At 62.9% G+C, this 23,284-nt stretch overlaps 5 protein-coding genes across 9 annotated transcripts; all 5 read right to left on the minus strand.

The window, feature by feature from the left end:
* Positions 1-3,740: 3,740 nt before the first annotated feature.
* Positions 3,741-4,828, minus strand: LOC309600735 (protein S100-A4-like). Its single transcript, XM_082333302.1, has 3 exons — positions 4,755-4,828; positions 4,095-4,249; positions 3,741-3,988 (listed from the first exon to the last, which is right to left on the minus strand). The coding sequence occupies exons 2-3, from the start codon at positions 4,230-4,232 to the stop codon at positions 3,824-3,826; spliced, it is 303 nt and encodes a 100-aa protein (XP_082189428.1). The 5' UTR covers positions 4,233-4,249; positions 4,755-4,828; the 3' UTR covers positions 3,741-3,823.
* A 1,714-nt stretch (positions 4,829-6,542) lies between these two features.
* LOC309600736 (protein S100-A4-like) lies at positions 6,543-7,634 on the minus strand (the record flags this gene model as incomplete). The annotated part of the gene is made up of 2 exons (XM_082333303.1): positions 6,543-6,826; positions 7,494-7,634. 2 exons carry the CDS (start codon positions 7,632-7,634, stop codon positions 6,662-6,664), a joined length of 306 nt encoding a protein of 101 aa, XP_082189429.1. The 3' UTR covers positions 6,543-6,661.
* Positions 7,635-10,845: 3,211 nt separating this feature from the next.
* Positions 10,846-12,669, minus strand: LOC309600643 (protein S100-A16-like). The gene is made up of 3 exons (XM_082333095.1): positions 12,529-12,669; positions 11,744-11,915; positions 10,846-11,624 (listed from the first exon to the last, which is right to left on the minus strand). The coding sequence occupies exons 2-3, from the start codon at positions 11,897-11,899 to the stop codon at positions 11,460-11,462; spliced, it is 321 nt and encodes a 106-aa protein (XP_082189221.1). The 5' UTR covers positions 11,900-11,915; positions 12,529-12,669; the 3' UTR covers positions 10,846-11,459.
* A 4,582-nt stretch (positions 12,670-17,251) lies between these two features.
* LOC309600614 (protein S100-A14-like) lies at positions 17,252-20,631 on the minus strand. Of its 2 annotated transcripts, XM_082333035.1 has the most exons (4): positions 20,000-20,631; positions 19,636-19,744; positions 18,146-18,292; positions 17,252-18,039 (listed from the first exon to the last, which is right to left on the minus strand). In XM_082333035.1, exons 2-4 carry the CDS (start codon positions 19,666-19,668, stop codon positions 17,920-17,922), a joined length of 300 nt encoding a protein of 99 aa, XP_082189161.1. In that variant the 5' UTR covers positions 19,669-19,744; positions 20,000-20,631; the 3' UTR covers positions 17,252-17,919. The 2 variants fall into 2 exon arrangements, with proteins under 2 accessions (XP_082189161.1, XP_082189160.1); XM_082333034.1 differs by having other exon boundaries at positions 19,636-20,631.
* Positions 20,632-20,809: 178 nt separating this feature from the next.
* On the minus strand, positions 20,810-21,961 carry S100A13 (S100 calcium binding protein A13). Of its 4 annotated transcripts, none has more exons than XM_082333044.1 (3): positions 21,837-21,961; positions 21,213-21,408; positions 20,810-21,001 (listed from the first exon to the last, which is right to left on the minus strand). In XM_082333044.1, the coding sequence occupies exons 2-3, from the start codon at positions 21,363-21,365 to the stop codon at positions 20,867-20,869; spliced, it is 288 nt and encodes a 95-aa protein (XP_082189170.1). In that variant the 5' UTR covers positions 21,366-21,408; positions 21,837-21,961; the 3' UTR covers positions 20,810-20,866. The 4 variants fall into 4 exon arrangements, with proteins under 4 accessions (XP_082189170.1, XP_082189169.1, XP_082189171.1 ...); XM_082333043.1 differs by having other exon boundaries at positions 21,213-21,393; positions 21,837-21,958; XM_082333045.1 differs by having other exon boundaries at positions 21,213-21,393; positions 21,846-21,952.
* Between the last annotated feature and the right edge of the window lie 1,323 nt (positions 21,962-23,284).

Consider the following 23,284-nt stretch of genomic DNA (forward strand, 5'->3'; position numbering starts at 1 on the left):
TTGCTAGAAAGGGACAGACAGCGAAACATTAAACCCCATTGAGGAGACCAATGGGAGGTCCAGGAGACCCAGCCAGGCGCTGGCCGGCCGGCAGGGTCGGGGTCATGCCAGTGGCACTTCCAGCAGCACGAAGCCCGAAGCCACCATTTGGCAAGGACCTCCTTACCTACGAGCAGTGCTGGGGCTGACTTCTGCAGACGGCGGTGCGCGGGAGCGGAGGAACGGGCAGGAGCAGTGATGGTGCGGTAGAGGCAAGGTGTCTTTTATACTCTCCCTGAGCTACGATTTGTGACACCCTCAAATTTCCTTCGGGGCAATAACCCCAGGAATTGTGCAAGGCTATGCAGCACGCCCAGGCGGCAATTTCTTGCTTGGCTCCAGGAACTGGCTGCTCCCACTATTAATGAGGGAGGGGACGCACCGAACTCGTTAGGGCAAAACACGGAAACACCAAAAGAAACATTTGCAGGGAGCGGGCATCATGGGTCAGTGACAGTGCAGGGGCTTTACCAGGAGCTGGGACATTCCTGCAGAGTTTGGGGGTCTTTGCGGAGATGACGGAAGAGGAATTTTTCCAGATCACAGGAAAGTTGCTGGGTTGAGGGTCTCCAGTGGGATGATGCTGTTTTTTCCCAATGGGGGATGTGGTTCATCGTTCCTGTATCTGCCCTGATGCTGTTGAATTTGGCTGGAGGTGTGGTGTCTGCCCCCAGCACGTTGCTGCATGGGTGCTGGGGGATGGCCAATGCATCCCACCCCCCAGCCACCTCTGCAAAATCATGAGCAGCATTCCTCCTTGAATCATTTCTTAACAGCTATCCAGGAAGCCAAGACAGACGCTACAAATCCAGGCATGCCAGCGTGCCGGAAACCTGCTAGCCAGTCTTGGGAGGTAGCATTTCCCGGCAGCTGTAATTGCTGCCTGATGATAACCGAGGGCATTGGCAATCGCTGCCTGTTCCCAGTGTTGGGGGGACGCTGCCACTTACGGGAGATCCCATGGTGTTCCCAGCGTCTGGCATGGGCTGCTAAACCCTGTGTGTCTTGGGGGAAAGACAGTCTGGTGGGGCTGGTGAGGAGCCTGTACCCCAGGATGCCCAAGCCCTTCACCCCAAGTCCGTGCTTGTTGGGACTGGCACAGCAAAAAGCCCATGCTAGCTGTTAAGGCTTCGAAGAGATGGGAAGGAAAGCAGTGATGAAACATCTCGCCGTCAGCCTCCTAATCCAGGAGCATGAGGAACTGGTGCCAGAAAAAAGCCTAAATTGCAAAAGAGTGAAACAAAGGGACAGGTTGTATGGTGGAAGGAGACGGGTGAGTCTTCTCCAGGAAGGGGAGCCACGCAGGGCTGATCGCGGTGCGGCGTTGGTGAGACGTGATGAGACACACATGGGGAGGTGTGAAGGGATGTGCCTGTGCCACCTGGGGAGGTGGGAGGAGACACGCATGCGCCGTGGGGCAGGCAAGAAGGGACAGGTCTGCCCTGTGGGTCCTCATGCAGCCATTTGCTGCCCAACCTGCCATGGAAGCCACATGCCCAAGCACCGGGAGCTCCTGGCACATGCCCTGCCATGAGGCCCAGTTGCTGTGCCATGGCAGCCCAAGCTCCAGTGCAAGAGCCGCCATGGGGTATTGGCATCTGCTCCGTGGCCAAGCGCAGCCACGGGGCTGGGAGTGTTGGTGTTGTAGTGATGGAGCCAGTACAGCCCCGAGGGCGTGGTGGCAGGGGTGTGGATGGATGCAGGCAGGTTGGGATGCCTGTGAACAGCATCATCCCAGCTTCAAATATTCACAGATCGGGCATAAAAGGGGCCAAGGGCTTGTAGGGGGGTCCCTTTCACCGGCCTCTGGGATGCAAGTGTGGTGCAGCCACGTTCTCAGGTGTTTCACTGAGCCTGGAGGGATGGATGGTTTTTTTTTTCCTAATATTGATGCTCGGGTGAGCGCTGGATCTCAGAAGCTGGGGTTCATGGAACAACCCCACACCCTCCATTTGGGGGAGCAGGGGGATGTTTCGACCCCAGTCTCCTGGCAAACCAGCCCTTGCAAAGCCAAGGGTGCAGTGCCTGGGTGGGAGTCCCAGGCAGAAGGACGGGCAGAGCATTGCCAGCACCCAAGAGGATCTGGCTGCGGGGGCATGAGCACTGGGTGCAGCCCCTCACTGAGTCCCTCCCACTCACCTCCAGCAAGAGAAAAAACAGTGCCGTCCATGAGGTTTTAATTTATTTAAGGTTCAAAAACAAGCAGAAGCAGAGGAACAAATCTTTACAAAAGGTCTTTAAAAAGGACCCCAAAAGGCCCCCGGGGCCCCTTGCCCCGCCAGCTGGCCCAGCTCTACATTTTGCATTCCTTCAGTGTATCGCTGTAGATCACGGCCAGGGCCCCCAGGAAGGTGACGTACTCCTGGAAATTCACTTCCCTCTCTTTGTTATGGTCCACGTCCAGTCCATGCCGCGGCTGTCAGCAGCACGGGGATGGAAGGGAGCTCGGGGAGCAGCCGGGAGCTCGTCCAGCCTTGGGGCAGGGAGTGGGGAGCGCCCGGGGCATTGCTCCCTCTCCACCCCGGGGGATGCTCTGCAACCCTCTAGCTTGCCCTGGTGCCAGCAGGGCAGGAGGGGGCGAAGCCCCTCCAGACCCAGCTCAGCGCAGCCCCGCAGGGTCTGGCCCCAAGCGGGCAGGGGGCTGCCCCGCATCCCCACCATCGTGCCACCCCAGCGTGTTGCATCAGCTGGGGCCGGTGGCTGCAGGGTGACTCACGGGCTGCAGCCCAAACGTGGGTCCTGGCCGCCTCCACACGCAGCCCCGGGGCTGGAGGAGGGGGGCAAAGCCAGGGCTGGGCAAAGCAAAGCCTTCATGACATCTCTGCTCACCAGTGCTTCTGGGAGCAGCCCCAAGCCCACCGATAAAGATCCAGCTCCCAGCAGGGCAGGGGGGGGGCAGCCACATCTGGAAGGGGCATGCTGCACATCTGGAGCCCAGCACACAAGCCCGGGTGGGCCACAGCTGTTTGGTGGGGGGAAAAGGGGATCCGAGGGAGGAAATGGAGACTTACAGATGTGAGCAGGCTCCGGTGCAGGGAAGGGAGGGCTGTGGCTGCACAGTTCCTCGCATTTATAGCCATGGGCTGAGTCCTCCCATGCTGGCAGCCCAGGGGAGCTGGCTGGGTGCACGGGGGAAGCCACTCCTCTGCACGCCATAACCCCACCCCGAGCAGGAACGCAACTGAAATCCTGCTCCCAAGGGTTTACTTGGGGTGGGGAAGGGACAAGGGTGACGTCCCAACGCAGCAGGTCCTGCCCCACGGAGCAGCAGGTGGGGGGACAGACACGGACCCTGTGTGAGCTTAATAATTATGGCTAAAAAAGAGTTGTTCACCCGTCGCTGTTATCATGACACCGGTCGGAGGCATTAATTCCTGCGAAAGCTCTCGCCTTGCCTTGCACGGCCACGAAGCAGTTACCAGGGCTGCAGGGCAGGGTGCTGCTGGGCAGAGCCTGCCGCTGACTCACGCTAACGCGGCCAGCGGGGATCGGCCCCGCGGGCAGTCTACGAGGGCTCAGGGAACGCGGTGCCCATGCTGCGGCAGAGCAAACTCCAGCTCGGAAGCGCCCTTGCTCTCGCTCGTCATCCGGTACCTGCAACGCGCATGTGGAAGGGAAACGGGGTCTCCCCCAGTGTGACAGCACCCCTGTCCCTGGGGCAAGAAACCCCCATTGCAAAGCAGGCAGACAACTTTGTTTAAAGCAACGTTTATTGAAAAAGTATCAGGAAGACAGCGGGAGGGTGATGGGGGCAGCGATGCAGCCCGGGGCCAGTGCCCGATGCTCACTTCCTCCGCGGCATCTTGTCGGGGCAGTCCTGGAAGAAGTCGTTGCACATCATGGCCATGCAGGCCAGGAAGGTCACGTACTCTTGGAAATCCACCTCGCTGTCACTGTTGCTGTCCAGGTGGCCCATGAGCTGCTGTAAGCTGGCCTCACTGGTTTGACTCTGCCGAGGGGCAACAGGGAAGTTAAAATGGGGTTTTCCATCAAGGGCCACATCCCCGAGTCCCAGCGTTGCCCATGGGACGTGGCACCCCCTGCCCCACACTCACGCTGAAGCTGGGCAGCTCCTTCATGAGCAGCTCCTTGAGCTCCTGCTTGCTGAGCTTGTACTTGTCCCCCTCCTTCCCCGAGTACTTGTGGAAGGTGGCGACGATCACGGCCAGCGCCTGTTCCAGGGGACACGCCATGGGGGATGCCAGCAAGCCTGGAGGCACCAACAACACAAGCGGGTGAGAGCAGAGTTCGGCGTCCCCAGACGCCCCCACGCTGGGGGCCCGACGGTCTCCCCCAGACCGGGCAGGCTGCTCTGGTGCCCCGCTCCCAGGCACGCAGCGAGGTGCGTCACCATTTCCTCCTTAATTTCACCCTCCCACTAGCAGCCGGGCTGGGCATTGCCGTCTGGTACCGGTGCTGAACAACCTCCAAAAAAGCCATGCCAGAGGGGAGAATGCGAGTGGAGGCAGCAGCCCTCTCCTGCCCGAGCCAGGCAGGGAAGGGGCACATGCGCTTTTCCAGCCCTCGGAGATGAAATGCAGCTTTCAAGCTCAGCTCGCTGCAGCGGGAGCCTCACGCTCAGCCCCAGGGGAAAATCTCTGCAGGGGGACCCCGCTGCGGGATGGGGCAGCTGCGCCACCGGCAACATCTGGAGGACATCTGGAGGCCCAGCAAGGCGAGGGGGAACAGCGCATCGTAGGAAAAAAACAACTCACCAACAGCTCAAACGAAACAGCCGAGAACAGGAAGGGCAGAAGGCGAGCCAGCGTCACGCCACGGCATTTATAGCCCCGCCTGGGACACCTCCCTTGCTACCCGGATGGGAAGGCACCAATGCTGATCCAGCGCCTGTCTGGATGCTGGCTGGCAAAGGAGGGGAGGAAACGTTGGGAGCAGCCCTGGCCCCCCCCAAACCGTCCTGCTCCTGCACTGCCGAGGGGGCTGGCTTGGGTTAGAAAGAGCGAAATGTGCCGCCAGGGCTGGACGGGGACCACCTGGTGGAGGAGAATCCTGAGGGATAGGGGATGAAGCGAGGGCAGCGGTGGGCACCTCGTCCCACCGCTGCCAGCGAGGGCAGGCGATGCCAGTGCGGGGTGAGATGCCGCACGCAATGGTTTTGGCAGCATCCCCAGGGATGTCTGGAGCCGCACAATCCCGAGCGGGGCTTGTCCACGGTTTTGTTGTTGTGCTGGGGTTTGGGTGAGGTTTTTTTCTGTTTTTAACTCGACTGCAAGCGATTTCTTTTTCCTAACTGAGAGGGCAGTGCGTCACAACGCCCCGTTGTGTAACGGAGCACTATTTTGGAGTCTGCATGTCCCAGGCATGTGTCAGGGAGCTGCGGGGGAAAGCCAGGAGCCGGCAGTTTGCAACCCCTTGCAGTGGGGCGAGACGGCTCTTCGCCGTTAGTGCAAGGGCTGACAAATACCCCAAGTGTCCCCGAGCCTGGCTCAGCCCCCTTGGGCCAAAGGCACCCACTGCTGCAGGGACCAAAGTGAGAAAAACAGACCCACTGCCGGCTCCGGGTTGCTCCGATGCCCAGTGGGATGCGAAACCTCAGCAAACACTGCGCGGCATCTCCCCAGGTCAGGAGTTTCTTTAGCAACCATTTTGGCAAAAGAAACCCCCGAGCCTGAACCTCATCTCCCTATTAGAAAGTGCAAACTGGTTTAAATTACTGGGAGGGGGCAGAAGCTTCTGGAAACTCTTTGTAAGGACCCCGGGAAGGGGCAGAGCAAAATTTGGAGATGCTGGAAGGACTTGGGAGTTCAGGGAGGACTTGGGGACAGGTTCTGCCAGGGGTCTGTTCTGCCATGCAATGATGCAAAGGCTTTGTAAAGGCTTTTTGAATCTGGAGCGGTTTCTCTGGGGTTTTGGAACTGCTGGGGAAAGGTGGAGAGCAGCTGCAGCACCTTCCGCAAACCAGCCCGGACCTGCCAGGAGCTGCCTCAGCTATGGGGAGGTGGAGGCGGGGTGAGCCCCGTGATTCCCAGCCGGTAACGCAGGCTGACGTGCTCAGGAAACTGCCGCTCGTCTGCAGCCCTACGGCTCCGTGGTAAACCTGGGGGGCTCAGGCTGACCTTCTCCAGTGCAGTCCCCCAGCATGGGCTTGTCCACATCCCAAGGAGGCTAAGGGTCTCCTCCAGCTGCTCAGAAACAGCTCTTCTCTGCAGGAACCGGGGACACGCTCTGGCTTTTGGGCTTTGCACGGACCTTGCACCTTGCTGCCCGGTTCCTCCAGACCAGCTTTCTCTCCCCAAACGCAATGCATTGCCCAGGGCAGCTCGTGCCGACCTGCGAGCCGAGCTGGGCTCAAGGAAGCTCATATGTTTTGAGCTAAACGTGCACTGAACCTCTCCCTGAGCCATCAAGGACGGCTGGGGGGGGGGGGGGGGGATGTCCAAGTATGTTGCTCGGAGGCGGTGCTGAGCTGTTTTGCTTAGTCTTTTCCAAAAAATGCCTCCTGGGGCTGAGTCACACCGTGGAAAATCCCACAGAGCTGGAGAAAGGCATGAGTCACCCCGCTGCCCGCTAACGTACGGCGCACAAAACCCTGCTGATGCACACCGAGGCTTTGGAAAAGCTTTTATTGAAAGCCCTGTGGCAATGCTATGGGCAGTGGGGGTCACTTCTTGCGGGGCTGCTTGGTGGGGCCATCCTTGAAGAACTCGTTGAAGCCCATGGCGATGCAGGCCAGGAAGCAAACGTACTCCTTAAAGTCCACCTCGCTGTCCTTGTCATGGTCCAGGTCGTTCGTGAGCCTCTTGAACTCCCCCTCGTCCATTTGTTTCTGCGAGGGGGGAGAGCACAGTGGGGGTCAGCGGTTTCGGGGTGCAGGGATGAGCGAGGTGCCTCCCCATTTAGCCCTGTTGCTTGCAAGGACGGATGTAAAAAGCCTGGGCTTCTCTCACCCTGCCTTGAAGGAGGGTTTTCTCCTTGCCTTTGGAAGGAGGTGGCCTTTAGAAATGCAGGTGGCTTACCTGTGATCTGGGGCACGCTGGCATGGCTACAGCAAATACGCCTCTCGGTCATGAAAAAGTTTCGCTAAAAAATTTCTCCTCCCTCCTCCCAGTTTAAACCACAAGCCAGAAGGGGAAGTGGGGGTTAAAAAAGGATTAAAAAAATGAAATCGGAGCATGATTTTCTTTGCCAATCAAAATATTTCTGTGGGTATAAGAGAGCCAAGTTTCCTTTCAGTCTGAGCATGCTCCAGCTCAGGTCCTCCTGGCCTCGTCCCTCCTTCTCCCCAGGGCTTGCCCTAGAGCACGAGGGCTCAGCGTGTCACACATGGACCGCATCGATCTTGTGTGCTTTGGGGAAATTCAGAGACCACCTCGGCTCGCCCTGTTTGCACTGTGCTATGTGGAAAGACCTCAGGCTGGTTTGCTCCTGCCCCTGCATCTCCCGCCTGGGCACCTCCAAGGGATGCAAAGGGATGTGCCCCAATGGCTACTTACGCTTCCAAAGACGGGCAGCTCCTTGTTCAGCAGCTCCTTGAGCTCTGCCTTGCTGAGTTTGTACTTGTCCCCTTCCTTCCCAGAGTACTTGTGGAAGGTGGTGACTATCACGGCCAGCGCCTGCTCCAGGGGACACGCCATCGCCAGCCTCCTGCACGCCTGCAGGGCAGAGCACCGGGGACAGGGTCAGGGCAGGCTCGGGGTAGCAACGGGGGTCTGTCCCCCCCCACCCTGCCCAAATTGTTCCGTGATGCTGCAGAGGGGCAGCTGCAACCCCGGTGCCTCGCGGGGAGGCGTTTTGGGGTGCAGTGACTCCTGGGTGAATTGCAGCTGGAGAGCAAAGCTGCACAGCGAGCGATGCCCAAGGAAGGGGAGCAGAGACTCACCGGGGTCAGCACAAATCGCGCAGCAGCAAGGAGCCGGGGTGCTGCAGCCAGAGCGCGATGGGCATTTATAGCCCAGCCGGGGTGGCACTGCCCAGTACGCCCCATGCAGCCCCCTCGCCTCCAGGCTTTCCCAGCAGCTCTGTACAGGTGGTTTCGCCCGCGCCTCATTTTTGCCTAACGAGCTATGTGATCCCATTAGTGGGAGGTGGGTGGGTTTGGGTGCTGCTGGGAGGAGCTGCCAGCCCTACTGGGGAGTCTGGGGACCCAGGCACAAGCCAAGGGATGCGTGCAGGGACTGGGAAGGGCTGGAGCATCCCTTGGGGCTCCCTGGAGAAAGCTGGTCACCAGCCCACATCCCCCCCCCAAGCCATCACTGTACTGTCCCCCACACCACCAGCTTTCGGGGTGACCTTGGTCTCCCCAAAACAGACAGTCCCAAGCACTCCCATGCCAGTGACCCCGATGCAAACATTCAGGCTCCGCAGCAGGGCTGGGGAGGTGACAGCCGTTTTATTCAAGCCGTGGGCTCAATGCCTTAGCACAGAATTCATTGCAGAACATGCTGAGACAGCCCAGGAGGACCACATATTCCTTGAAGTCCGTCATGTTGTCCTTGTCCTCCAGGTCCTTCAGCAGCACCCAGAAGCTGTGCTCATCCAGTTGTTCCTGGCACAGAGCATCAGCGGGGTCGAGGACAGCACTCGCCAGCCACGGCACAGGTAGGGATCAACTGCAATGGGTGGTTTCGGCAGATGAGGGGAACCTGTTTCAGGGAGGAGCGAGCCCTCCCCTGACCCCCACATCTTCCCCAGTGGTGGGGAGAGACATGAGGATGCTGGAGGTCCTGGGTGTCCCCACGCTCACCCCGATGAAGCTGGGCAGCTCCTTCAGCTCACCCCTTCTCAGCTGGTACTTGTCACTCTCCTTCTGTGAGTACTCATGGAAGGTGGCAATGCTGGATGCCAGGGCTTGTGCCAGGGTGGTGGCCATCCTGGCAGGAGGCTGCTCCCGGGGGAATGCTGGCACTGAGGAGGGCACCCGGCTTTTCCCTGCAAACCCCCAGTTATGTTTGCATTGCCACCCATCTGCAAGAGCCTGTTTGGCTTGGAGGAGGGAGCCAGGGTAAATCCTTGTCTGGCAAAATCCAAGGTGACCTGGCCTTGAGCATCTTGAAGACAGCCAACCTTTCAGTCTCTGGTGATTGCAGAGAAAACGTATCTTCCTTCTCCCAGAGATGTGGCAGCCCGAGAGGACCGTGGGGGAACATATTTGGGGCATTTTCTGAAATCTTGCAAATCTTGCGCCATGTGGGACCTCGAGGCTGGTGCACCGCCAGGGCTGCGTTAGCAGCTGACGCAGGGTGCCCAGAGCTGATCCCTCCAGGGGGGACACGAGGACAGGAGCGTGGGTTTGAGCTCCCTAAATTGAGGCCAGCTGCGGAGCCTGGCAGCCCCATCCCTGTCCCACGGCCCCACACCGTCCCTCTCCCTGCCTGCCGTGTGGTGCCGTGCAAGGTGCCCCAGGGCTTTGCAGGAGCAGCCAGGGGTGCAGCTGCCGAGCACACGGGCACACAAACCACCCCCTGCCCATGTGTATATCCGTGCAACGCTCTCTCCGACACACCAGTCCCCTGCACACTGGTGCACCCCCCAGGTTCCCCATGCACCCGCGTTTGCTCCAAGCAGCTCCAGGGTGGGAAATAACGTGACCGGCACAGGCACGGGGGCTGCGACTGCTCAGAGCCCCAGTCTGGATGCCCACATCCTGCAGGCAAGCGCGCACAAGCCGGGGACATCCTGAATTGTTTCCGTGTACTGCAGCCGATATGCATCTAGAAATGAGATGTTGGGGGCTGGTTGCCCCTCACCCTGAGGGTCCCGTCTGGAGAGACCCTGAGAGTCTATCCCGGATCCCGCCGGATTGCTGGGATCCCGTGTGAGCAGCCGGGTGCAGTGCCCAGCCAAGCCCCACTCACCCCATAAACAGCGGGGTGAGTCATGAGCCCTGCCCTTGCCCGAGAGGGATTCCTCCACCGTGACTCAGCCGCAGCCCTGCCTGGCTGCGCCGTCTCCCACGGGGGCACCCCCAGTTTGCCCGGGACCCCCAGTGCTGCAGGGCAGGGGAAGGTGGGCTGCATGGGCAGGGGGACAGGCAGGAGGCAAGAGCCAGCGATGCTCCTGCCTTGGGGAGGGGAGCAGCAGGGTCAGCGAGGGGGCTGGCTGGAAGGGGATGGGGGTCCCTGCTCCAAGGTGCTGGCATCCCCCCTGCCGTGGGAGTGGGGGTTGCGGGGGGCCACTGCCATGCTCGCAGGCTCAGAGCCAAGTCCTCTCCCAGTGGAAAATCCCCAGCAGGCGCCGGGGCTGCCGGCTTGGGCTGCCTGCCAGCACCGTGGGCGTCACAGGGCGCCATGAACCAGGCTGCAGCACACTCCCAGCCGAGCGCTGCCGGCCCGGGGTGTCCTGGTGCGCACGGGGCCACGGAGCTTTTCCCCGTCCCCATCCCGGGTGGGAGGCGTGCAGTGCGCTGAGAGGCAGCAAGGGAATTGGGGTCCCCCGAGACACCCCGGGATTGGGGCGGCCATGCCCTTGCTGTGCACAGATGTGGGGCTGCAGTCCCAGGCTGCTCGGGACCCCACATGGGGACGTGGAGAGGGTCCCCCAGCTCGAGTGGCAGCAGCATCCACACGCTGTGCCCCAGGCGGTGGCTTGGGGTGCCGTAGGGCCGGTGAGGTGCTGGCAGGCCACGGTGTCTGCTGACACCTCGTGGTGGCTCGGTCAGCCCCAGGGAGCCCATCCCTGCGAGGGCGGATGGCTGGGAGGGCGTTATCGCCAGCCCAAGGCGCGCCATGACTGTGTGGGTGATGGGGGACAGGACAGACCCCCTCCCTCTGCCCCCCGCACCCCCTCGGTGCATGCACGCATGCTGCAGGGCAGCTCCCGGGAAGGCAGAGCCTCAGCATCACCCGCTGCTCCTCCAAACTTTATTGCTGCAATAAATAACCACGGTGGTGTTGCCCGGACGGGACCGCGCCACTCCCCGAGCCCGAAGGACCAGAGCACCAGGCAGCGCAGGCAGGGCAGACCCTTCACCAGCTTGGGCAGGGGGAAAGGCACCCTTTTCCCAAGAAGACCCCCGACTTTGAGGGGGAGATCCGAGGGGAGAGGGAGGTCCCGGTCATGATGGGGTTTCTGCCAGTGGGGCCGTGCCCCAGAGGTCTGAGAACAGACAGAATTCATGTCCTAGATGAGGGGAAGCCTCTCCCTTTGCTTCTTGCCCAGCAACCCAGGAAGGACAAGGCTTGCGGAAGAGGATGAGGGCAGGGATGTCATGGCGTGGGCAAGGAGGAGCCCCCTGAGGCTGTGATGGCCTCACATCCCACAGCTCCCACCCACAGGGTCTTCCCGCCCCAGTCGCACCCTGGCATGGCTCAGTCGGCAAAGCTGTGGGAGACCGGGGTGCCCCGGGGCAAGCTGGGGCTCGGGGTGGGGCTCGGCAGCGGGAGAGGCGAGAAGCAGGGAGCCGTGGAGAAGCAGGGGCTGAGCCCGGGGGCTGACCCCGGGGAGGGTCTGGATGCAGCCGACTACTTGGTATGCTTGACACTCTGCTCCTGCTGGCGGATGATTTGGGCGATGGGGCTGGCGATGCCGCCTATCAAGGTCCAGTACTCCTCAAAGCTGATGCGCCCGTCTTTGTTCTCATCCAGGTCGCAGATGAGCTTGTCGGCCGCTCGACGGTTCCCGGTGTCCTGGGGGAGAGAGCGGAGCCGGTCACACCAGGGCAGCGGGGAAAGCAGGGTGCAGGGTGGGGGGGACCCCATGCAAGAGGGAGGAGCCGGTCCCCTGGCCCCACGCGCCCCTGCCTCACCGTCAGCATGTGGTTGAGCTCACAGCTCAGCATCTTGCGGAAATCCTTCTTGCTGATGCGCCGCGGCTTCTTGCAGCAACAGCGGCGGCTCGAATACTTGTCAAAGTTGTTCACCAGCACCTGGACGGCCCATTCCAGCTCCGTGCATTCTGCCATCACTGCCTGCGGTCACCTGCGGGGACGGGGGTCAGGGACAGGGGCCGTGGGACCCTCCACATGCCCATACTGGAAGACAGGGGGTGGAAGGGCAGGCGGCGTGCCGCCAAAGATCGCGGTGCCATTACTCAGGGCATGAACAGGGATCTCCGCTGCCACCAGCCCTGGGGTCACCGCAAGCCCCCAGGCAGGCAAAAAGCAGCCTCCCTGGAAAGGCAAAAAGCTGGCAGTGCCAACGTGCGGCGTGCTCGTCTCCCCACATCGCTGCTCATACAGGATCACCCCAAAAATCCTCCATGCCGCCTGCCCCGGCTCTGGCGCAGCACCGGCCCCACGCCAGCCGCCCCACCTGCTCCCCCGGGGCGGCCGCCCCCGCGCGTGGGACGGGGTGGCAATTATGGCGCTGGGGCCGCGGGGCTCCACAGCGCCAGGGCCGTGGCTGCCGGTTCCCAGGGCTCATTAGGGAGGAATGGGGCTGGGAGCCACACGGCGGCGGCGGTGGCGGTGGGACGAGGGCAGGAATTACCGGCCAGCCCTCCTCTTGCTTCACGGCTCCAGAAACACCCCAGCAGGGCAGGTCTGGACCTGCCCGAGCCCCCCACGAGCCCAGCCAAGAGCATCCCCCATACCCCGGGGTCCAATCCTGCCTGCCTGCTTGATGTCCAGGGTCCCTTTCCTCTGTCCGCGCTCCCAAGGCTGCCCCAAGCCAGGAAGCTCCTTCCTATGGATGGACCTAACAGGATGGTCCCCGTCACGGGGTCTGGCGTCCGCATCCTGGGCAGGGTGCAGGCAGGCAGGCACGGAAACTGCGTCACCTTGTCCGGCCTTGGCTCTTTCCTGCCCTGTCGGCGGTGCGGGACATGGGGCGAGCTGGGGCATGTTGCTCCCTGTCGTTTCGCTGGAGCCATGCTGATTTACACCAGCCCAGGGTGCAATGCCGACCGTCACGGTGGCCGCAGGGGTCTTGGAGGAAGCCAACAGGGCAGCATGCATGGAGCCCAGAGGGGTGGCCCAGCACTGTCCCTCATTCCGGGGACATCATCCAGGGGGGTGTCTGCAGCCCGGCTGCTCCCTGGGAACAGGCAGGACCCGCCTGGCGCCCCAAACTTGGCTCACGTCCTCTCTCTATTTGCACTGATCCTCCCCAATTCAGCCCCAGGCCGAGGACATCGGCACATCAGGGTGGTAACAAGAGACACAAGGCTCAGGCCCGGGCTCCCTGCACTCTCGCGCTCGTCCCTGCGTGGCTCGGCACGGCTGGGTACCCTCCCAAGCCATCCTTGTCCCCTCGGGAGCCTTCGCTGCGCCACGGTGCCATGGCCCAGGGCCACCCTGTCCTGGGACCAGAGACCATCCCCAGCTTGCAGGATGCTTGGCTCCAGGGTGGCTTTTGAACCGTCCCAGCGCTGGCAGGGCGTCCCGCTGTGAGCTGCAGTGCCCAGCACAGCCTCGCGAGAGCTGCTTACCGGAGACCTTCAGCTCCAGCCCTTCCTTATCTCGGGCCATTAATTACCAACAAAAGGTAATCAGCAGCACCTGGGCAAAAGCACCCACCGCACAACCTCCCCCTGTACCCACTGGGGTCCCCACATGCGGACCCCACACCGGTGTCGCCGGTCCCCTGCCACCAGCGCCCAGCCCATCCTCGGGGCATGATGGCTGCTGCTTCGCCACTGACTCACGGCACCAGCCCATCCGCAACAGCACAGCCCGCATGGCCCCGCCATCGCCTGCGCCCTGGCCCCGCCACGCGCCCCCAGGGCCGGCCTGGGGCACGGGGACATTGTCACCGCAGTGGGACACGGGTATGCCGGCACGGCTGCAGCAGTGCCGGGCGCCAGGTGGGCGGGATGGGCAGGACGGGACTCGCTGGCTGCTCCGCTCCTGTCGCCCCAGTCCCCCTTCTTCTTTCACCTCTCCCTCTCCTTCCTCGCACGCTCACCAGCACCAGTGCCCAGAGCCAGGACCCGCAGCCAGGCACAGCCCCAGTGCTCCCTGCCCACCGCCCCGGCATCGCTGTGGGCAAAGCAGGGGGGAAATGCCCCTTTTCCAGGGGCCAGACCTCACTGGCAACCGCATGTGCCGGGCTCTCCATAGGCAGCAGAGCTCAATGGATGCTGCCAAGCCCTGTGCTGGACCACCAGTCCCCCAGCCCGGCTCCCCCCGCATCCGGCGGGTCCCCTCCGCCCCAGCCCCGCACGCGCGGCGCTGCCGAAGGGCTCAGGGGATTTCCACCACCCAACCTGCAGCGTCACGTCCCAGGGCTGTTCCTGGTTGAATATTCACCCCAAGGGTCCCGGCGTCAGCTTTCCCGTGCCCGGCTCGAAGCCTCACCTGGCTCCGTCCGGGGGTCCTGCTGTGTCTGTCTGTCGCCGATTTGGCAGCACAGGCAGCAGGAGCTGATGACGCCTACTCTGTCTTCACCTTGCACCCATACCACTGGGCCTAGCCTGGCTTTTAAAGAGGCTCCCGCCCCTCCCTGACGTTCCCAGGGCGTTCCCGGGCTGGGGCTCACCTGGGAAATGGCTCCCTGCAATTGCAACATCCAGACAGGTCAGTGCGAGCAGGGACCCGCAGCGGGCTCCAGCTCCCGGGGGCTGCTCTGGCCGTGGCTGTGGCCACGGGGTGATGGCAGGCATTTGGGGACTACCCCAAAAGACCCCACCGTCTGGAAGGGATGGTGGGCTCCTGGCAGCGGTGGTTTTCCAGGCACAGCGCAAGTCCAGCCTGGTCCCAGGGTTTGCAAACCCACCGCCGTCCAGCCATGCACCAGCCAAAAGGCCGGCTCCCCATCCCGCGGCGCATCCCTGCCCTGCTCCAAACCGCCCCGCGCACACACCGGCAGCGAGGCCGGCCGATCGGGTCCGGTGTGGCCCAGGAGCTGCCCAGCAAGGTGGGGAGCATTGTTCATTTGAACCAAAACCACTTGTTCTCAAGGGTGAAAGGGGCTGGCGCAGGTCTCTGGGACGCTGGAAACACAAGCACCGGCTCCAAGCAGGGCCGTATCCAGCTCTCAGCCATCTCTAGATGCACTGGGACAGATAAGGCTCTTCTCAGCTGGTAGTTGTGCTTGTAAAGTCACATTCGTAATTAATTGTCCCAGCAAATTGTACCCCTGTATGTCTACCAGAGCAACGGCACAGCGATTTGATGTCAAGATTAGATACAGGCATTATTGGGAGCTGCATATTTAAGGATGCAAAGTGGGAGGTGATATATCACAGGCAGCAGCCACCTGCTCAGAGGACCTTTGGGGCTCCCATCCCGGAAAAAAATGACACGTGTCATCCCGGCTCACCACTGGCTTCTTCCTAATCTCGGTTGGGAGGAAGCAAACCCATTCTCAGCCGAGATGTCCCAGTGCCATTGATGCAACATCCCAGGAGGGTGGGAATCCCTCCCCGACCCTGCAGGCAAACAGCTCACCTCTGAATCATGGGCTTTCATTACTCTCCTGTGCCTGGCAGATGTCACAACCACATCCAGGCCCTTATTTTTACAAGGCATCCAGGGCGTGTGCGTGTGCTCAGGGCAGCCACGTACCATCCAAACCCATCACAAGACAGTTCCCAGCCATTTTGATCGCACCGATGAGGTTGGTCTCTCCCCTGGTCCCCACCAGCTCCAGATCTGAAGGGTCGGGAGCAGTCTGGCTTCTCACGGACAAGCTCTGCTCCATGGGACCCTTTGCAGAGGGGGGGACACTGAGCCCCGCTTTGGGGGTCTTTGGGGACCGCCGTGGTGCACACAGCAGCCACCCCAGCAAGGACAAACACATTTCGGTGCTGTGCCCGCGTGGTCGGCGCTGACTCACCGAGGGGTGCCGACCGCCCTGGCACGGGCTGAGCTGTTCCTACCCCCTCCAAGGACTTTCCAGATACAACAGATAGTTATCGAGGATGGCTCACGCCGCAGGAATTGCCGTCCTCTTGACAGCGCACCATCACGCCGGGGAGCCGGTCACCAAACCAGAAATAGGACCCAGGAGTCCCCACTCCCGCAGCACATTCCCAGCCTGGTGCTGGGAAGAGGATCCAGGCGCCCTGGCTCCCCTTTCCCCCCCATCACTCCAATCATTTGACACATTTCCTGTCTCTAATTAAATGCACGCCACACCTTTCTGCTTAATTTCCATGTATGCATTTCCAAGGTAGGAACAATAAATAGTCATTCCCATTGTGAAATCCACCCAAAGGTGAGAGGAGACAGAGGGTGGCCTGTGGCCGAGCCGCAGTGTCGGTGCTGCCGTGCCGACCGCCGGCCCGGGAGGACCTGCCACCCTCTCCCGGCCTCAGGTTTCATCACTTTTCTCTGAGGTTTGGTTTGGTTTTGTTCATCTTTTTTTTCCCCCCACGGCACAGAGCCTCGCAAGGTGTCGCAGGTGCTGCTGAGGTGCCTGCATCCTCTCCCTTTTTGGGGTCCCCATCCCCATCGTGCCTCTGGGGCTGCCCACGGGCTCCTCTGGGACATGGAGCTCAGTGGGAATGGCCCGGACGGCAGAGAAAAGGTGGGATAACCAGACTCAGCAGGTGCCCTGCACCCTCTCAAGCCCATTTCTTCACCTGCCATGCGCTCGATGCCCAAGCTAATTGCTCCATCCCAGCAAGCCACCGCTTTGTGGCATTCACTCTTTTCTAATTTGCTGTAATTACACAGAAATCCCACACTCTCCAGGCACGGGTGGGATCTTGCTGCTGGCCTCGCAGCTCCCGGGTCTTTCTGAGCCCAGGATTTCGGGGTCTCCTCTGAGCGCCCTCCAGCCCAGTGTGGAGCCACATGCCCAAAGCCCTCGGGGTGCCTGGTCTGGAGACACAGCCCTGGCTCTGCTTGTGGGGTCCCTGCAATGGGGACCACTGGGCACAAGCCACCGCAGGAACTGGGCATGTGCACAGCCCCGCGCACACCCGCAGTGCCCACGCACCCCCACAGCACCACGCGCACCCGCAGTGCTCACGCGCACCCGCAGCACGCTGCACACTGCAGCACCCCGCACGCTGCAGCACCCCGTGCATACCTGCAGCCCCGTGCCCACCCACAGCACCATGCACGCTTGCAGCATCCCTTGCACCCTCATGCTCTGCACTGGGGCCAGCGGGGCTGTGCAACCCAGCAGCGAGCGATGCTCAGAGCCACAATCGCTGCAGCCCCATCCCTCCCTGCTCCCCACTTTCCCTCTCCCACGAAGGACAAATGAGGTCATCCTATCCTGGCTGGGTTTTTTTTCCAGTGTTTTCCTTTATTAATTTATACAAAAATGGTTGCAAGTGATGCAAGCTGATAACAACCCGCCACCGTCCCAGCCCCGAGCTCAGCCGCCAGCCGGGGGCCAGCATCCCTGGAAAGGGGCGGGCCGGGGAGCACCACACACGCCCTGGCATAGCACCCCAAAACCTGGGCAGGCACAGGGCACTGTGGTCCCTGCACTGGGGGAAGAGCAGAGAATACGCCCAGGCCACAAACGGCAACGTCAGGGCCGGCCCGGAGCCCAGGATGCCCCCAAAGGTGCTCAAAGCACGAGGCAGAGCGGTGGCAAAGGGGGTCCCATCTGGTGGCAGGGCATAGGGCCAGGGGGACGAGCCCGCACATCCAAGGGTTTTTGGGGGAAAGGAGCCAAGTCCCTCTTGCTGCGATGCTCCGGGGCTGGGAGACCTGCAACCGGAGGGTTTTCGGGGCTGGAGGTGGGACAACCCTGTGGGTAAAGGCTCTGGAGCAAAGGACGGAGAAAAGCAGCTCCAGAGCCGGGGCCAGGAACCCCCTTGCCACCTCCCTCCCACCGCGGCACGGGCCAGAGCTGGGGATGGGAAGGGAGGTTTCCTGACGGGAAGGAGAGACGAGAGAGGGCAGGGACGGAGCCGGGGAGGGGGATCCCTCCGCCCTGGCTGGGGACGCGGGGAGGAGATGAGCCCCGGCAGGAGCGACGCTGCATTTTTCCCAGGCGCATCCCACCGGGACCAGCAGCCTCTCGCGCTTCTCGGTGCAGAGCCTGAGGCCTCGGGCGCCTTCCCGTCCCCCGCCACCCTCTACTTCCTCCGGCAGCCCTTGGCCGCGTCCCCCATCATGTCCCAGTACTCTCCGAACTCCAGCTTGGCCTCATCAGGGTCTCCCATGCATTCGATCTTCTCATCCAGCGGTCCAACACACTGCAGCGGGGACAGAAAAAGTGTTGGGGTGATGGGGCTGTGGGGTTCCGCGGGCAGCCCGTGCCCACCCCAGCTCCCCCTGCCCACCCCTGGGCTCTGCCCTCACCTTCCCCAGGTGGGGCAGCTTCTGCACCACCAGCTCCTGCATCTCGTTGGGCGTCAGGTACTCCTTCTGCCCCTTCACCGCGTAGCAGTGGAACTGGTTGATGACAGTCTCAATGGCCCGCTCCACGTCGGTGAGCTCCTGGCAGTCCTGCGCGGGGGGAGAGAGGGTGAGCACCAGTGGGACACCTCCCTGGGTGGATGGGACGTGCCCCAGAGGGACAGGACAAGCCCCCGAGTAGATGGGACACCCCCCGAGCAGATGTGCCAGTGCTCTCTGCAGATGTTCAACCCGTCCGCAATGATGTGATAAACCTCCTTATCAACATGACACCCTCTCCGTACAGACGTGAGACCCCCTCTACAGGTGTAAGACCTCACTGTACAGATGTGACATCCCCATACAGATGTGAGACCGCTCCCTACAGATGTGAGACCACTCCATACAGGCGTGAGACCCCACCGTACAGATGTGAGACCCCACCGCACAGATGTTGCGTCCCTCCATACAGACTCTACACAGCTGTAATACCCCCCTACAGCTGCCATACCCCCCTCCACCTCGACATGACACCCCACCCCGCAGGCATGTCACCCCTCCATCTCTGCTTGCCCGGACTTCTCCCTGCCCGGGGCCAGCGAGGCTCAGCCACCCCGGCGTCTCCAGGCGCTACACCCACGGCGCGCGGGGGCCGCCGCGGCAGTCCGGACTGGTTCTTCCTCTCCTTTGCACAAGCGGTGGATGGCGGCATGAGTCAGTGCCCAGGACGACTCGTGCGCACGCCAGGATGGGGCTTGGCGGCGGTGGGAGCCTCGCTCCCTCCCCGTCGGGGCTGCAGACCCCTTCCCCGGCAGGGTGGGGGGCAGAGCCTGGCCCGACCCACACACCCGGCTCCCCGGCCACTCGTGCTAATTGGCCAAAGCTGCGTTTGAAGGGAAACGATGGTGATTCACTCAGCATCTGCGGTTTCCCCTTGAAACACTATTAAACCACATCAGGCGATGCCCATTAGGAAGAACCCAGCAATCTTCAGAGCCTCAGCCCGGTGCCCTGGCTCAGCCGGCTGGGGCCAAATCCTCCGCAGGTGCAAAGGGCCGTGGGATGGGCACCTCCCGTTTGAAAGCCGAGGAAAACAGGAGACTTTCTGCTGTTGGGCATCCTTGGAGAGGTTGCAAGGAGTGAGCACAGCTCCCAAAGGTGAGTCCACAGGAGCTGGAGAAAGCTGCCTGGTTCCCCGAGCTTTCAAGCGGCTCCAAATCAGCAGCACCAGGTCTCCCTGCCCAGCACCGGCGCAGCGTCGCCGAACCCTGAAACAGCCCCCCGGCTCCTCCGCTGGAGTCTGGCTCCAGGATGGGGCTGGCCCGGCCGCGCTGCTCTGAGTCACCCCATGCCCAGGGCTCTGCTCCGAGGGACGGGGCCGTGCGGGGTCACCCCTGCGCCCCGCACCCCGACGGGGTCCCGGCCCTCCCGGTGCCGCAGCGTCGCTCATGGACCTTGCGCTTCTTGCGGCAGTTGCACTGGCCCATGCTGCTCCTCGCGGGGTCTGCAGGTCCTCGGTGGCAGCAGTGATGGGGCTGTCCTCTCCGACGGGGTCTTGAGGAGCTGGCGGAGGAAGAAAGCCAGGCTCAGCTCTCGGCTTGGGGGGAGTTTCCCCTCCTTCGGTGCCAGGACTGAGCGCAGGGCGAGGAAGGAGCCCTGGGATGCGGTGAGCTGCCGGGACACGTCCCGGCGGCAGGAGCGTCCCTGCTCCAGAGGCAAGTCGTGGCAGAGCCAAGCGTGGGAGCAGGGGGGGCGCGGAGGGGTGGCGGGATCCCTGGGCGCGGACCCCCATCCCGCGGTGGCGGATGGGCCACTTACCTGCTCCACGGGCTCTCCTGGGTCTGCGCGGGCTGCGGCGCGCCGGGGTTTTATACCGCGGGGAGGTGTGAGTGGGAGCTCCCTGCGCGCCGCCAGCTGCGGTGTGGTGCAAGGCGTCTCATTTCGGAGCCTGGCCCAGGGCCAGCGTGGGGCTGGGAAACGCCTCCTTCCCGGCCACATTGAGGGCTCCCCATCCAGCCCGGCACGGCACAGCTGCTCAGCACCACATGGGAACAGCCACACGGGCACCGGGACCTGGCCGGCTCAGGGATGGGTCACCCTGTGGCAGGGATTTTGCCATTTTCCAGCAGCGCCGGGATTTGGGAGCTGAACGCTGGGAATGGGACCTCAGTGAGGGGTGTTGAGCCGGTGACATGCTGTGCTGGCGGACGCGTCCCCCTGTGCCACCCAAGACCCAGAGAGGATGGGCATTGATGCCCTGGAGGTGGCGACTGCTGCGGCCACTGCGGCATCGCTGCCGGAGATGCTCCCAAGCCCTACCCCGGTCCCAGCCACGTCTCTGCCACCCATCGGGGTTGCACTGAACAACCCCACAGCCCGGCAGGAAAGCATTTGTGGGGCGCAGGGTGGCACCCCACAAGCCAGACCAGCGCAAGGGCGATTCGGGAACGGCCCCATCCATCACAGGTTCCCCGCAGCAGCCACCCCAACGCAGAGTGAGCAGCGACCCACCGCTCGTGGTGCTGGGCTGGTCCCCAGGCACACCGCGGCCATGGGCAGATGCAGGCAGGGGAGGAGATGGGCTGCCCAAATCGGGAGCCCCCTGCTAAGAACAGCAGCGATGCCCAGGCTCAGTGAAACCTCTTTTATTAGCTCCGCATCGGCTGAGTCTCCCCGCCAGCCCCGTCACTTCTTCCCCGCTTTCTCCCGCCGCATGGCCTTCGCCAGCTCCCCGATCAGCCGCCAGTACTCGCCGAATTTCAGCTCCTCGTCATTGTTCACATCCAGCTCGCTCATCTTCTCCTCCAGGGAGGGGACGTCCTGTGGGGAGGACAGGGGAAGCTCAGCCGTATCCCGGTCCCCAGAGAGCGCGATGGGGACGGGGATGGGGACAGGGATGGGGGGGAGCAGAGGCTGCTGCTCGCTCTTTCTTGCAAATCCCAGGGTACCGGGAGCAGTCCCCCAGCTTGAGGGGAGCCGCAGGGACCCAGTCAACCCCCAGCCGCCCCACACATGCTGCCCCTTGCCTCACCTTCATCAGGTTGGGCAGCTCGAGCTGGACCAGCTCCTTGAACTCGCCGGCTGTCAGCGTGCCCTTCTTGCCCTCCTTCCCCGCGTAGGTGAAGAAGATGGTGACGATCTTCTCGATGGCCGTCTCCAGCTCGGTCAGCTCGCCCGTGGCCATGGTGCCGGGGCACGGCAGTGGTCCAGGGCTGCAGGGAGAGGAGCTGAGAGGGGGTCGGAGGTGGAGGGGCGTCCCGGGGAGGCGATGCCCAGGGTGCGTCGGGAGAAGGGGACCCTCTCCCCTTCCCCAGCCCAGGGTGCAGCGAGCCTGCAAGGTCTCAGCTCAGCTCTGTAGGGCTGAGCAGGGTCCCTGGGCTGGGGGCTGCCCCTCTGCCCCGCTGCTCCCCAGGGACCGAGCGCTTTGGCCAGGCCCTCCTCGGCTGGCACGGGGAGGGGGAGCAGAGCCGTTCGGTGACGCCGCTGCCGTCCAGCGCAGCGTGGCACAAACGCCACAGAGGCAGCTGGGATGGGGGGACATCAGGAAAGGAATGGGGGTACGGCAGGGGTCCCCAGCGCCGCTCTCGTCCTGCGAGCGCTGGCGAAACGGTGGCCAGGGTGGGGCCGGTGCTGCAGGCAGCAATTCCCTACTTACCCCCCTCACCTGCGGGCAGAGAGCTGCAGGCAGGCCGCGGCCCCCCGGGAGGTTTTATACCCTGCGACGAAGGAGGGGAGAGCGCAGCGCTTTGTCCCCCATGCCACGGTGTTGGGTTTCCTGTTGCAACCGGACGGACGTACAGACACCGCCCGGGCGCAGAGACGTCCTCCTCTCCTCCCTCCCCGTGCGGGCAGCAGACCAAATCCAGTGCTCGGCCCTGCTGGTGTGAACCTGTCCCAGCCTCCGCAGCACCGCCTGGGCTCTGCCGCCGTGGGGATGCTCCGGTGGGGAGCAGGATGGGACCACGGGGCAGCGGGGAGGGACGCGGGAGGACAGAGCAGGATTGCTCCGGCACCCGCTGGGCTGGAGCATCCCGTGGGGCTCGAGCATCACCCGGAGCTTTCTGGGGGGTGCGGGGCAGGTCTCACCCCCGAGCGCATCTCTGCTGGGCTGGGGTTGCAGTGGGGATGAGGACGTGGCCCCCAGCGCCCCGCTCGCGTCCCGCCAGGCCCCGACACGGTGGCTTGTCCCCACCTGCAATCCAGCAGCGCTGCGGACCCGGGGCCAGGCTCGACCCGCACTGAGTGAGAGTTGTGACTCAGCCACCTGCTGACATCATCCCTATTAATAGTGGGATTTGTGAAAATTAATTAATCAAAATTAATTAGGGGGTTGGAACTGCCCGAGCGCTCCCCTTTAATCATTGTGTATTTATAACATGGCAGCCCTGGCAGGTTTCCACCTGGAGACTGAGCAGCTCCGCACCGCGGCACCGCCGTTCCCACGGGGCCCCCGAGCCGCGTCCCGTGCCCCGGCACCGCTCCTCGGCGCCAAATAAACCCCGCGTGGTGCCCGCGGCACAGCCCCGGGGAGAGGCGGTGGGGACACGGGGGGCGGTGGCCCGGGATGGGGGTGACGTTGAGGACTGTCTCTGCTCGGAGCATGGCAGGGATGTCCCTAACTGCCAGTCACCCCGTCCCTGCACGCCACAGGGCCTGTGTCCTGGTGTCCCCACGGCAGCGTGACACCGAGCATGACGGGGAGCGAGGCCGGGATGAGCACATGGGAGTGGGGTCACAGGGAGCCCGGCACAGCCTGGAACCCCCCCACCAGCGGTGTTTTGGGGACCCAGAGCAGGGAGGTCCCCGGCACAACGCTGCCGTCACCAGCCCGGTTTCTGGTGAGCCCTGACGCACTCACTCCACCTCTCCATGGGGATGAGGAGGCTCCAGCCGGCACCGGGCAGCCCGGTCCCCACCCCGCACCCGTCACACCAGCTCACGGGCGAGGAATTGGCTTCCTGCAGCCCCATCCGGCCCGTCCCCCTCCCCGGGGTGACGGGGGGACGGGGACGGGACTTCCGCTGAGCCCCACGTCAGGGGACCGAGATGGTCTCTTGGGAAACCGCTGGGGTGAGTCAGGCTCGGCAGGGACGGGGACAGGTT

The sequence above is a fragment of the Platalea leucorodia genome (assembly GCF_965183815.1).
Source record: "Platalea leucorodia genome assembly, chromosome: 24".
NCBI classification, from domain to species: Eukaryota; Metazoa; Chordata; class Aves; order Pelecaniformes; family Threskiornithidae; genus Platalea; species Platalea leucorodia.

Coding starts and splice junctions, on each gene's coding strand:
- LOC309600735 (XM_082333302.1), bottom strand. CDS start 4,232: ATGGCGTGTCCCCTGGAACAGGCGCTGGCCGTGATCGTCGCCACCTTC. Junction 3,989..4,094: donor AGGAGCTGCCCAGCTTCAGC/GTGAGTGTGGGG, acceptor GCCCCTCGGCAG/AGTCAAACCAGTGAGGCCAG.
- LOC309600643 (XM_082333095.1), bottom strand. CDS start 11,899: ATGGCAGAATGCACGGAGCTGGAATGGGCCGTCCAGGTGCTGGTGAAC. Junction 11,625..11,743: donor AGCTCAACCACATGCTGACG/GTGAGGCAGGGG, acceptor TCTCTCCCCCAG/GACACCGGGAACCGTCGAGC.
- LOC309600614 (XM_082333035.1), bottom strand. CDS start 19,668: ATGGGCCAGTGCAACTGCCGCAAGAAGCGCAAG. Junction 18,293..19,635: donor ACTGCCGCAAGAAGCGCAAG/GTCCATGAGCGA, acceptor CCCCCCGCGCAG/GACTGCCAGGAGCTCACCGA. Junction 18,040..18,145: donor AGCTGCCCCACCTGGGGAAG/GTGAGGGCAGAG, acceptor TCCCCGCTGCAG/TGTGTTGGACCGCTGGATGA.
- S100A13 (XM_082333044.1), bottom strand. CDS start 21,365: ATGGCCACGGGCGAGCTGACCGAGCTGGAGACGGCCATCGAGAAGATC. Junction 21,002..21,212: donor AGCTGCCCAACCTGATGAAG/GTGAGGCAAGGG, acceptor TCCTCCCCACAG/GACGTCCCCTCCCTGGAGGA.